General features: G+C 37.6%; 1 protein-coding gene across 1 annotated transcript in view; it reads right to left on the reverse strand.

Annotated features, from left to right (window-relative positions):
• Nars2 (asparaginyl-tRNA synthetase 2, mitochondrial) overlaps positions 1-14,568 on the reverse strand; it is an 80,590-nt gene that overhangs the window by 59,724 nt on the left and 6,298 nt on the right. Inside the window, 3 exon segments of the mRNA XM_048359805.1 lie at positions 4,034-4,114; positions 13,186-13,292; positions 13,295-13,325. Of these exon segments, the coding sequence (XP_048215762.1) occupies positions 4,034-4,114; positions 13,186-13,292; positions 13,295-13,325 (219 nt within the window).

Raw genomic sequence — 14,568 nt, forward strand, 5'->3', positions numbered from 1 at the left:
AAAAAACAAGTACAGATGAAGATGCAGTAAAACTGAAACCCTCCTACACTGCTGGTGGGAACGTAATTGTGTATCCACTTTGGAAAATAGTTCAGCATCTTTTAAAAATGTTAAACAGTTACCATGTGACCCAGAAATTCCGTCTAAAAGAAATGAAATCATATGTTCATTTACACAAAAACTTTTCATAAATGTTCTCAGCAGTATACTCCAATTATCCCCAAAGTAGTAATACTACAAATGTGCACCAGCTGATAAATGGATGAACAACATGGTATATCTACACAGTAAAATAGTTGTGGGATACAAAAAGGAATGCGATAATGATACAAGCTCAAACACAGATAAACCTCAGAGGCCACATTAAGTGAAAGAAACCAGACACAAAATGTCACATATTGTGTGATTCCATTTATAAGAAATGTTCTAGGAAAAGAAAATCTATAGAGAGTAGATGTGGTCAAAGCCGGAAGTGAGAGGAAGAAGGGACAGGACTTGGTGTTCAAAGTACCCGCATGTTAGAACATGGTGATTTGCTGTATAACTCACCTAACATATTAAAAACATGAAATGGCATACTTTTTGAGAGCAAGATATTCTATGACTTATTCAATAAGTTAAAGTTAAATGCATCTGTGTGTAACAGTGTCAAAAATTTTCAAGTCAGTGAATTTAACTTAAATTGACTATTAACTATGTTATATCAAATAATCCCATTGTGTTTCTTTAAGTTATTTGAACTGTTTGCTACTACACTGAGTTGAAATATTATTTACATAAAGGCAACATAAACACTGGTTCTCATTTGAGCTCAAATATTTCCTCAGATTCCCTTATGATGACATTATTTAACGGGAGCACACACACACACACACACACACACACACACACACACACTCTCTCTCTGCTATACAGATGCTATGCTGTTCTGTTTCTTGTACAGCACTTAACAATTAAATGGTATACTTTCAAGTGCATAAATTTTATGGTATAGAAAATTTTTTTATGCTAGGTTCAGTGGATCATGACTATAAGCCCAGCTACACAGGAGGTAGATAACACAAGAATCTCAGCTGGAGACAAGTCCAGGCAAAAATATATCAAGACCCTACCTCAATCAATAAGCTGGATGTGATGACACATTACTATAATCCTAACAATGCAGGAGACCAGAGGTAGAAGGATTGCTGTTTAAGGCCAACCTGGACAGGAAAAAGAGACCCTATCTGAGAAATAACTGAAGAAAAAAAAGTCCTTTAAAAAAGACTCCATTTCTTCATTCCTACAGCTTTCCAGCTTTATTTACTGTAATTCATCAATATGAACATTCTAATCTGTTCACTCATTTGAACTGAAAACATTTGCTCAATTCAATTATCTAATTTTCCTCATATTGTTTCCTTTACCTAGAATCCTTTTTTCTAAGAGTATAATCAAACCACATGTTCACTTTGAAGACTTTTCTGACCAACCCAATTCTCACTAACCTAATTTTGTTCCAGATTTCCTATCTCTTACCATTGATAACACTGTAACCTCAAATGTACTTATAGCTTCACTTATTCCTCATCAATTTCTAATCTGCTACAGTCTCTAATTCTTTCCTTAACCTCTTTTGCCTTCTCATAGACAAACTATCAGTGCTTTCTTCAGCATTCTTCCTGATAAAACACTGTAAGTTGAAAATATCAGAAGTCCACAAATGAATTTACTTCTACCTAATGCACAGAGCATTAGAGCTTGGCCACACATTGCTCTGTAGACTGACTGTGCAGCTGCTGGGAGCTGCAGCTAGCTGTTCTGCCCAACACTGTGAGATGTTGCTAGCTAGAAGAAGACATTGCTAGCTAGGCTAAGAGAGTGGCTTAGTGGTACACTGGCTTGCCTAGCAAGGCCCTGGGTTCAATCCCCAGCATCACAAAATCAAAACCAAAGTATCATTCCTGTTGATTGGTATCACTTATGCATCATCATGAAGATGAAAAATCCTAAGTTGAACCATCCTAAATTGTGGCCATCCACAGTTGCTCTGGAATTGTAAAGACCAGATGGAGCCTTAGACAAAGAGAAAAATAAGTACAAAGAATACTGTAGTACAAGTAGTATCAAGGGTAACTATCAACAATTCCTGACAACTAGCTTTACAAGACAGACCTCAACTACATCTTTATATTCCTCAGTACATTTATCATAGCATCTTGAACACAGATGGTATAATAAGTAAATGCCTTGGATGCAACTTCTCACATATATAATCAGTAGTCCTTACATCTTAACAAACATCCAAAATCTTAAAGCAGGAAATGAAGATGTCAGGAAGAAAACTAAAATGATCCACCCATCAATAGGAGTGCTAGGAGTACATGTTCTTACTTAGCTTTTTTTCAAGGTGACCTTTTACTGTTGTCTTCAAACCTGAGTGTATAGTAGGCATCGTTTTCTTTAAATGCTTACTGACACCTCAGTGCTATGAAAGAAAGAAAGAAAAAAGACAAGCATTTAAATACAGAAGCGTACCTCTTCCAAAAAGTGGGTGGCAAGATTCAAATTCCTGTCTCAAGAGGTAAAGCGCTTGCCTAGCTCTGAGTTCACACTCCGTGCTGCCAAGAAATGCTTCACCCAACTCTGCCTCTACTAGCAGTCAATGAATACTAGATGGACAGAGAGTACAGAGGAGCCAAAAAGGAGTGCTGCTTCTGGCAGGAGCAAGAAATAAGTCTTAGTACTTGAACTTCTGAGAGCAATGAACCAAACACTGCTGAAATCTAGATCCTGACAGGAGCACACTAGAAACAGTGAATACAAGATCCTGACTTTCTAGGACCTGAATAGCCACTTCTAACTCCACTATGTAATATTCCTCTTCCTGACCCTGAAATAATATAAACATAAAACATTTCTCATTTGTTTAGCTTTAGAAATATATTTTTTTCTCTTCCTAATCATCATTATCTGGTAACTTGCCCTTGGTTGCTAACAGCCTAGGACGCATACGTTATAATCACTCAGATCTGCCGCAGAGGTTTCTCCAACAGCCGAATAGCTACCTCCAAATCACACTTCCAATTTTAGAAGAAACCCTGTAGTTTGTAATTCCATTTGTCTTGCCTTTCTCCTATCTGCTTCCTCAGATAGTTCTGTGTAGTCAGCTGTGTTCAGGGAGACAAACAGTGCATGTCGTTCCTCCATATGTGGAAGCTAGATCCAAAATACATGCATGACACATACACGGACGTAATGCATTTACACACACAAAAACTGACTGGGGGTACACCCAGGGGAGGAATCCAAAGGTGTGACTCCTCTGAACAACAACTGTACTATTTGCCAAATGAATGCCAGGAAGTGGAAACATGTTTGGTTGAGCAAAAGTGGGGGCACAGGGACGGACGGTGGAAGGGTGACGATATGTAGCCATTATACTCAATGTACTTTATGTGAAAAATGAACTATATAACTTGAGGGTAGGAGCAGGAGGAGGGAAATGAAGAACCAAGGAATGGGTGACAGTGATCAAGAAACACTGTACTCATAACCTGACTTACCAAATTGTAACCCCTTTGTATGTTTACTTAGTAACAATAAAAAATAAATAAACTCACTTCTTCTAGTCACAAGGTACATACTATATATGGCTTGTAGCATGAGGAATCACAATTTGTTTATTAAGGATTAATGTACTATTGACAACTTCAGGTGTTAGTCGTAATCTTCTGTACACATAACCCTTATTAAATTTAAAGTGAACACCTGAGGGGGAAAAAAAAAATCAAACAGAAATATATGTCTACAAGAAGGGGAACATGAACTGGGAATGTGGCTTAGTGGTAGGTGCTTGCCTAGCATGCATGAAGGCCTGGGTTCAATTCTTCAGCACCACATATACAGAAAAAGCCAGAAGTGGCACTGTGGCTCAAGTGGTAGCGTGCTAGCCTTGAGCAAGAGGAAGCCAGGGACAGTGCTAAGGCCCTGAGTGCAAGCTCTAGGACTGGCAAAAAATAAATAAATAAAAAATTAGGAGAACACAACTTACCTCAACATGGAAAAGCTCTCCAGCTCCCTCGCAGTCATTGGATGTGATTATTGGAGTATGAATGTGCACAAAGCCACTGTCCTGGAAGAAAAAGAAAAACACCTTTTCAGTATATTTGCATATGAAACAATTCCAAGAATACAAACTGTGTTATATTATTAAAGTGACGCTAAGAGAATGTCAAATCATATTCCTACAAAGTCCTCCAAATATAAGATGGCTGAAAGGTCAATTCAATGGTCTTTTTACATTTGTTTGTTTCTGAGACAAGGTCTTGCTGTGTGTTTTCCAGGATGGCCTCAAACTTGAGGTCATCTGGCATTAGTCTCCCAGGTGTTGGGATTACAGGTGTCCACGACCATCCTCAGCCAGTTGAGTGTTTTACTAGGCACAGAAGCACAAAGAACTTAAAATCTGGAATAGAGTTGCACATTTACTTGTGCAAACAGAAGACAAGTGACAGAGATTTGATGTTTTCTTTCAAAAGTCACATAACTAGTTTTTAGCTAAGCTATGGGTAGAATCTACATCCTTGGGTGCTCCTGTAAAGCTATTTCTTCCTAATTCTTTAACACACTAGTGATGGTTTAGCAAACACACAGTCACATGCACAAACACACACATGTTCACTAAGGCTAATGTGTAATGCAGCTGACTATGTTGTAAAGGGAAAGCAGAATGAGCAATATGAAGTTCAGTTATATTGGAATGAAATCTCAACTGTAATGAGTCATCAAAAAGGAGAAAAATTAAGGCTGGGTGATCAAGAGACTGGAGAACTAAACAGCAAAGAGGCAGAAATGACTTAGAGCAGTCTGTCATCCAATCGATGGCAGAATACATTGCTCAATGCACAAGCAGAGGATCATTTCCTTTGCCTTAGAAGTATTCCGGGCAGTAGCACATCCATCCATCACCGAGGCACCCAACTGCAGCCCTTCTTATCAAAAATCTGAGACTATTTCCATTAGTGAACCACAAAAACTGGGGCTAATAGAAATGGAAACAACCTATCAACTTCAAGAATATACTCCTTTCATTTTGACTATGGATTGAGACAAAAGGTTATATTCAGCAGAGACATGACAGAGTGAAGGCTTAAAACTAAATTTACAATACTAAAGTAGAACAGTGTGTGCTTACTGCAAAATTCAGCTTTGAAATTGATATAATAAATTCATATACTCACAGCTCTGCCAAGTTCTGCTATCACTAATCTCTAGCCTTATGTAAGACCTCCCAACTATGACCTTTCTGAACCCAAGAATTCTGGTTATAATACAAAATATTTAGTCAACAACCTGCCTCATGTTATAAACTGGCTAAATATTTAAGCTATAAACTAAAAAGTCTCAGAAAGTATTCAAATGTGGACTTAACCTGAGATAAATGTGCCTAGAGGTGCCATGAAGAGCACAGTGTAGAGAAGCATTAAAGTACAATCAATAACACGACTGCATAAAACTTTCATCTCCTAGGAGCCAAGAATTGTGGACATGAATCATTTATTCCACATGAATGTAAGCAACACGGGACATGAGCACAGTAAACAAAGAATAGAAGTGAAAAATCCAAAGGAAACCATGGTTGGGAAAGGGAGGTAAAAAGAGTGGAGAAAATTTAATGGCTAAATATAATTGCTTAATTGGTCAGATGTCATAAAAATAGCACTTGAAGTCTGAAGTAAATAAGTATATGGGATTCTAAAGAAAACACAAAGATTCAGCAGAGTAAATCCGATGTAAATAACTACCAGGGATTCACATAAGCAATGAGAATTAGTTCTAATAATGTTAATCTTTTCACCTTTAACGCTGCTAAAAATACTTATCAAAAGTCCATAAAGTTATGGAGAATTATAGAGGAGAAAGTATAAAAGAATAATAACACAGGCCAACAAAGTCCAAAAAAGAATGCATGTGTGTTGGGTAGGATGAGGTGAAAGAGGATGGAGCAGAAAGATAAAGTGGAAAATAAATCACAGAGAAGAACGCAACGTTGTCGGTCTCTGCCTTAAATGCGTTACCAGCACCAGTGCTCTTCACCACCCCACACAAACAGGCTTCTGATACAGAGGTGACCGCCAAAGGAGGAGTTAAAAGTAGAAGTCAATACTTCACTCAGTTTTTCAAATTCTACCCACCACCTCCAATATCTAAACACTTTCACACACATTTTACACCCAGGTATTTCATAAGGTTCAGAATTTACAAAACTCACCTACTAAAAACCATACGTCATTCCAAAGACAGATACGTACAATGACAGGCTGCATTTTGCTTTCACATAACTAAAACACCATTGTTAATTAGCATAAAAAAAGAAAACGTTCAAGGAATTGCTAAGCACAGGCTAAACACTGGCAACAAACAGTGTTAGTAAGAGAAAAAAAATGACAATAAAAAATATATAAAGTAGTGACAGGCTTTCAATTTCAAGACCAGCAGTCTAGAGCTATTCAACACAGGGGTAAAGACAAGTGTAGCCCTGGACAGGCTGTGGCCCGCTGCCTCAGGGAGGCTGGCCCCTGCAACTCACAGAAAGAACCTCTACTCTAAATACCCAGAACAGAAGAGCAGGAATTAGCACTTGGTGTTGCATCAAATGAAACAGGCTACTCATCAAAAGAAATAACTATAAGACTCAAGAAACAACCACAGAATGGGAGAAAATCTTCAGCAACTATTTAATGGACAAAGAATTCACATCCAAAGTATACAAAAAGCTGAAAAAAAAATCAAAACAAAAAGAATAACCCAATTAATAAAAAGGCAACTGAACAGTTCTCAGAAAGTGAAAATACCCGTGGCTAACAGATACATGAAGAAATGTTCAACATCCTTAGCCATCATGAAAATGCATATTAAAATAACTAGGATTCCATTTCATCTGCAGAATAACAATAATTTTTTTTTCTTTTTGCCAGTCCTGGGCCTTGGACTCAGGTCCTGAGCACTGTCCCTGGCTTCCTTTTGCTCAAGGCTAGCACTCTGCCACATGAGCCACAGCGCCACTTCTGGCCATTTTCTGTATATGTGGTGCTGGGGAATCGAACCCAGGGCCTCATGTATAGGTGGCAAGCTCTCTTGCCACTAGGCCATATCCCCAGCCCCAATAATAATAATAACAATAATTATTTAAAAAAAAAGCAACAATACATGCTACAGAGGATTTGTGAAAAAAAGGAACCCTCACATACTTTTGGTGGAATGGCAAACTAATACACCAATTCTGGAAATCACTATGGAAGTTCCTAAAAAATAGGTCTACCTATGACTTTGCCATACCACTCTTGGGCATGTATCTGAATGAGTAACAATCAATATGTAAAGAAAATACCTGCATATCCATGTTTATTGCAGCTAATTATGGAATCACCCATGGTGATCACAAACCAAAGAATGGATAAAGAAAATATGGTATGTATGGAATATTACTAGCCTTAAGGAAAAATGAAATTATGTCATTTGCAGGACAACAGAACTAGAGATCATAATATTGAGCAAGCTAAGCCAACTCCCAAAAGTGAATCTTGGCTAGGCATTGGTGGCTCATGCCTACAATCCTAGCTACTCAGGAGGTTGAGATCTGAGGATTGTGGTTCAAAGCCAGGCGAGCAAAAAAGTCCATGAGACTCTTCACTATTCAGAAAAAGCCAGAAGTGGTGCTGTGGCTCAAGCACTAGCCTTGAGCACTAAGAGGCTCCGGGACAGAGCCCAAACCCTGAGTTCAAGCTCCAGGACTGGCAAAAAAAAAAAAAAAAAGCTAGATTCTTAAATTATCACCCAACATCAGAATCAATTCCAAATGGATCAAAGTCTTCAGTGTAAGACCAGATACCCTGAAAATATTACAGAAAGGGTTAGGGGAAACACTAGGACTTCTTGGCATGGGTTGAAACTTCCTAAGTAAAGATCTAGAATCACAACAAATCAAAGAAAGCCTGGACAAATGGGATTTTGCATAGCAAAGGACATAGTTAGCAAGGTAAATAGAAAGCTCACAGAATGGGAGATCTTTACTAGCTATGCCTTAGACAAGGGCTTCATTTTGAAAGTATACTTAGAGCTCAAAAAAATTACCACCCACCCAAAATAAATCCTCAAACAAACAACAACCCAGTTAATATATGGGCTAAAGACTTAAAGAGAGACTCCTCTGAAGTAAAAATGGCCAATAACTACATAAGAGATAACATCTCTGGCCATAAAAGAAATGTAAATCAAAACAACATTGAGATTCCACCTCACCCCAGTGAGAATGTCCATTATAAAGAAAACTAACAATAACAGATGCTAGTGGGGATGTGGCCAAAAGGGAGCCCTACTACACTGTTGGTGGGAATGTACACTGACTGGTTCAACCACTCTGGAAAGCAGTATGGTGGGACCTCAAAAGACTAGAACACAGAGCTTCCCTATGACCCAACAATCCCACTCCTAGGCATTTATCCAATTGACTACAAACCAGGCTACACTAAAGCCACCAGTACAACCATGTTAACTGCAGAATTATTTACTATAGCTAAAATATAAGTCAACCCAGATGCCACTTGGTGAATGGATGGATCAAGAAAATGTGGTATATATACACAATGGAATTTTTTACTTCCTTTGACATTACATTGACCTATTTGTCAAGAAACAGAAAGAATTGGAAAAAATTATACATTAGGCTAAGTAGGTTGCATAGTTTCCCTTATTTATAATAATTAGAATGTGCATACAAATCAAGTAAACAATGGATAGTAAAAGACAAAAAAATTATACTTGGACATGATAAATTACACAGGATTCTAGACATTCACGCATGAGACCAAAAGGAGGACATTTTTAGGAGAGGACCACAAGGGCTCAATAACTATGTGCATATGGTCATAAAAAATGATGCTTACAGAAATGAACTCCAAGAAATGGAAACAAGAGGTTTCTTTATGTTTTCGTTGTTTCTGGGTTTTTTCCTCTTCTGATACTGTTTTTTTTTTTTTTTTTTTTGGTACCTTTTGTCCTATATGTAAATTTATCTGATTTGAGGAGGGGAAAGGGAAGCACAGAAATGGAGCAAAGGGTGAACTCATTCAACAGTGGTACTCACTACACACTACGTTGGAAATGAACTATACAACTTGGGGGTGAGAGGGGTCAGGTAGGAAAAAACTGGGGAAAAAATGAGGGGGTGACACTGTTCTAAAAGAAATGTACTCAATACCTGACTGATGTAACTATAACCCCTCTGCAGATCACCTTTACAATAAATTTTAAAAATAAAAGTGAATTAGATACTTGTTCATTTTGTGGAACCTAGACCTAAAATAATAATAGTAATTGTAATAATAGTAGTAATAATAATGGAACATGAGTATAAAGGGGGAATATCAGCAGGAGGGGGAAGAGGGAAAGAATCCTAAGAAGTGAAAAGGATCATGCATATACATACATATATGTATATGGATGTATACTAGGTAGATATGTGTACACACATGTACACACACACACACACGAAGACAGCATAATGAAGCCCATCAAACACAATATGAAAAAGCTGGGAGAAGGGGAAATGAAATATAAAGCAGTGGGTGTATGTATTCAAAGTACTCTGTACTCATGTTTGGAATAATCAAACCAATCTGTCCCCCTTGTTATTGATGTATGCTAGATCAAATAAAAACCATTTGCATGTGTGCTGATGCTACGTCTTCAACTCAGGGCCTGAGCACTGTCCCTGAGCTTTTTTGCTTAAGACTAATGATCTACCACTTGAGCCACAATGCCTCGTCTGTCTTTTTGAGTAGTTTATTGGTGATAAAAGTCTCACCGATTTTCCTGCCCTAGGCTGGCTTTGAACTGGGATAAGAAAATCCTTTTTAAAACAGAAAGGCAGCCTTTTCTATTACTTCCCTTGAGGAAGACAAGGAAGTATATAACCCTTTTCAGGAACATGTAGAAAAACCTGTGCCAAAAGAGACAAATGTGAGAAATTTAGCTCCTCTAAATGACTCACCCTTGAGAATTCTAGCTAGCCACATGTCAGTGCATAGCTAGAGAGTTAATTTGATGACCAAACCAGTTAAATAAAATATTTTTGATACTCAAGCCAAAAAATAACTCTAGATCTTTAATGTATCTTAACTTAAAATACTGTTCAAGTTTCTATTCTTTCCCACATTTCTTTTTTTTTTTTTTTGGCCAGTCCTGGGCCTTGGACTCAGGACCTGAGTACTGTCCCTGGCTTCTTTTTGCTCAAGGCTAGCACTCTACCACTTGAGCCACAGCGCCACCTCTGGCCGTTTTCTATATATGTGGTGCTGGAGAATTGAACCCAGGGCTTCATGTATAAGAGGCAAGCACTCTTGCCACTAGGCCATATTCCCAGCCCTCTTTCCCACATTTCTAAATTTTTATTGATAGGTTTAAAATTAATAAAAAGTTTATATTTTAAGCCTTATTATCTTTTAGGGAGCTTACATAACAAATTAAAATAATAGTATCAAATATTAGATAACAAATAGCTAGTATTTAATATGCTCTATAGTGAATTCTTGGACCAATTCAATCCTGAATGTCAGACAAGCAGACCCAGAACTGAGACATCAGGATTATATTTTCAGAGATTTGTAATTAACAGATCAATTACATCAATTGAAGAGTGCTTATAATTACTCTATCAATGGTGCTAAAATTCAAGTCATTTTCAACCATTTAAACGCTTTCAAATTCTTACTTTAGTCTATCTAATTTACTTTTTCAGATCTTTCTAGTTCACTTATATTTAAACTTCTTACATTATCCGTAAAGGCCTTAATACAAGCAATGTATAAAACTGGTTGGTAGGTGACTTGTGAATAGACTGCCAACACTACCACCTAGTGGCCAAAATATGCAAAACGCTCAGAATTGAAGCAGGTCCTCTTACTAGCTACTAAACTCAGGAAGGGGAAGATCTGAACAGGTTACATTTGTATGTTCAAGAACTACTGAAAAGTCAAGTGGAAATTATAGAAGTTAGTTTCTAAGAGTGTATGTAAGTAGACGTTTCCAAACCATAACGGGATGACATTGAATAATGTGACTTATTTTCTTTTCTTTAACAACAACAAAAAATACATGCTTTAAAGCCAAGTCAATGTTCTTGGGTACTTTCATCAGAAATGAACTATAACTAGGTTTTCAAAGAGCATAAACTCTCTTGGTAAGCTATAACAAAACTGGGCTGCATGTAATGGATAAAGTCCAGGTGTGTCATACAATCTATTCAAATTAGCTGGATTGAAGAAGTGGCATGGGAATGGTTTCCAAGTCACATGGAACAGCTGTAAGCTTCAGCTGCTGGTTCAAGTCTGGTCTTTGGTGCCTTCCGGCTCACACACACACACACACACACACACACACACACACACACACACACACGTATGTGTATGTGTATATATATATGTACAAAGATTGGATTTACTCACCCACCTACAAAAACCACAATACAAAAACAATAAAAATGAAGTAAAACCACATGCAAATGATTTTCAAGCTACTGGCTGTTGAATATCAGACAACAAAATACAGTGATCCCTGTGTTTTGAGAAACAGTGAGTCCAGCCAGTCACCCAGCTTAGGACACTGAGATCTTCTAGGCCACACACAGGAAGGAGGAATTAAGGGTGCAGCCCAGCAGACTCCTTCAGTTGAGGAGAGACAGCTCAGTCTGAGGAGACCAAAATGGCAGAGTATCAAAGAAGAAAAAGCTGAATACAGGGAACTGCAGGGATGAGTAGAGGGTCGGCCAAGAGTGCTGGGTAGGGAAATGATCAGTGCATGCACAAAGGAAACCATCCAAGGCTTGGGAAAGAATAACCTAAAAAGATCAGCTATGCTGGTATATACCTGTAATCTGAGCTATTTGGAAGGCAGAGACAGGAAGATCAAGAGTTCAAGGCCAGCCCAGGAAAGTTAGTGAGACCCTATCTCAAAAACAAAATAAAAACAAAAGGGCTAGAAAGGAGGTATAGCTTCAGTGGCAGAGCACTTGCCTAACAAACATGAGGCCTTGGGTTCAATCCCAGGAAGGAGGGGAAGGAAGAAAAGGAAATAGTATCCAATTTTTACATAATGGCTATGACTGGATGTTCCCATAAGCTTGATTGGAAAAACTCATAATTCACAAGGCACTTGGTAGAGTGCTCAGAAAACAAGAAGTGGCTCAAAGTGGTAGAGCAGTAGCCTGGAGCAAAAGAACTCAAGGACAGTACAGTGCCCATGCCTGAGTTCAAGCCCCTGGACCAACAATAACAACAACAACAACAATAAATACCCAGAGGGAAAAAATTTTAAAGAAAAATACAAGTGTTACAGGATATTATGAAATAGTCAAGGATATAATTTCAGCTCCCAAAGGAAGGAAGTTACAGAAAAAAAATACATTTCAAAACATAATAGCTGGCATAGCTTCATGAGGTAGGTATAGTGGGGCATACACATCAAACACCAACTATAAAGAAAACTGAGGAAGCTACAAAGTTCAAGGCCATGAGATCCCATGTTAAAAAAAATTCTTTTTCATGCAAATCATAAATTCAATGATGTAAGAAATCCAGGAAAACCTAAAAAAAGCATTACAAAAACTGTGTAACGGCATACCACAAACTGATAAACCAGCAATTAAAAAAGCTTAAAATCAGCCAAAGAAAAAAGACATTACATATAGGCGAACAAATGTAAAGAAAACACCACATTTTTTAATTGGAAATAATGTAAATGAAAAGATAGCACAGTGGAACTTCCAAGTATTTCAATGTGCCTGTAATCCTAGCACTCAGCCTGAGCTTCATGATACTCTATCTCAACAATCAGGAAACAACAACCCATCAATGTATTAATTTTATGTTCAGAAAAAAATACCACTAATAAATGAAGGCAAAATAAGGACATTAGAGACATTAACTTTCAGGGTCACCATCTTAACTGTGGTAAAGATTTCACAGGTACATACATACATCAAAATTCATCAGGTTGTACAATTTTAAGTTCGTACAGTTCTTTTACAACAGTTCTTTCTCAAAACAAAAGGTGCCAGGACAAACAACTAACAAGAACCTTTAGAAAAATACTCAATGGTTATTCAACTTTTTCATAGAAGGGATACCTGAGAGCAGAGTCCCATACCTTAAAGAAGGAATGAATAGCAGCTGTGGCTTCACTGCGAATCCTCAATATTGAACCCAGCACATTAGTCCTACACCTAAGGTGAGGATATTGTCTCAAGTACTCCAGGGGTGCCTCTCTTTATATTTGATAGGAAATGCCTGTCAAGAAATGGGAAAAAAATCAGAAATTATGGAGAAAAACAATGTTATAAAACCAATTTTTGAAGCATTTCTTAAGGGGTAATGTTTTAGAACAAAACCATGGCGGCTTCCTACCTTCCTTCTAATATATCAAATTATAATTTGAATTGTTTCACCATGTAAGTTAGAATGGTAGGGTGGGTTCAAAGAAGAGAGAGGAGGGAAAGAAGAAAGAGGTTATAGAAAGGTCTACTACTTATTAACTAAATTAAGGTCACAAAGGCTCATCCTTTATTTAACAAGCTTCTATGTTAGTTGTCAATATTCTTTTTACAAATGCAGAGATTAGCATATAATGATGCAAAAGAATCCACTGTATGAAACAATGATAGTCAGATTCTTATAGATATTAAAGATTATATTTTTTATCATAACGTGTGTATATATGTGTATTTTTTATCATAACGTGTGTACATACACACACACACACATATACACACACATAGCTGGTATTCCATTTTAAAATTTAAAAAAAATTTTTGCCAGTTCTGGGCTTGAACTCAGGGCCTGAGCGATGTTCCTACCTTCTTTTTGCTCAAGGTTATCACTCTATGTCTTGAGCCACAGAGCCACTTCCAGCTTTTTCTGTGTATGTGGTGCTGAGGAATCCAGCCCAGGGCTTCCTGCATGCTAGTCAAGCACTCTACCACTAAGCCACATTCCCAGCCCCTAATCACCAAAATATCTTGAAAGCCCACAATCACAACCAGCTGGTGCTGTTTATTACAATTTACCAACATGTTAATTTTTTTGTTTTTTTTGAGGGGATGCTGGTTTTGGGGCTTGAACTGAGCACCTAGGCATTATACACTCTACCACTTACGTGACAGCTCCACTTCCAGCTTCTTAGTGATTAATTGCAGATAACAGCATTACACACTTTCCTACCCAGGACTTTCCTGCTTGGGCTGGCTTTCAACTGAAATTCTCAAATCGCAGCTTCCTGAGCAGCTAGGATTACAGGTGTGACCCACCACTACTGGCCCCAACATGATATGCTTATCGAAGAACATGAGGGTCAATAGCTTTCTTTCATTTTTAGCAGTGTGCTAAAGACATACAGAAGATTTTAAAGGAAAATATGGCTCCAACTTAAAATATTTCCATCAATTCATGTTAAAAAATTAAGAAACACCCTTTCAGACAAAAAACAAAATTTGGATTAAAAAGGTCACAGTAAAGTTTAAGTGAACTTAAATGA

This window comes from Perognathus longimembris, chromosome 13 (assembly GCF_023159225.1).
Source record: "Perognathus longimembris pacificus isolate PPM17 chromosome 13, ASM2315922v1, whole genome shotgun sequence".
Taxonomy (NCBI): Eukaryota; Metazoa; Chordata; class Mammalia; order Rodentia; family Heteromyidae; genus Perognathus; species Perognathus longimembris.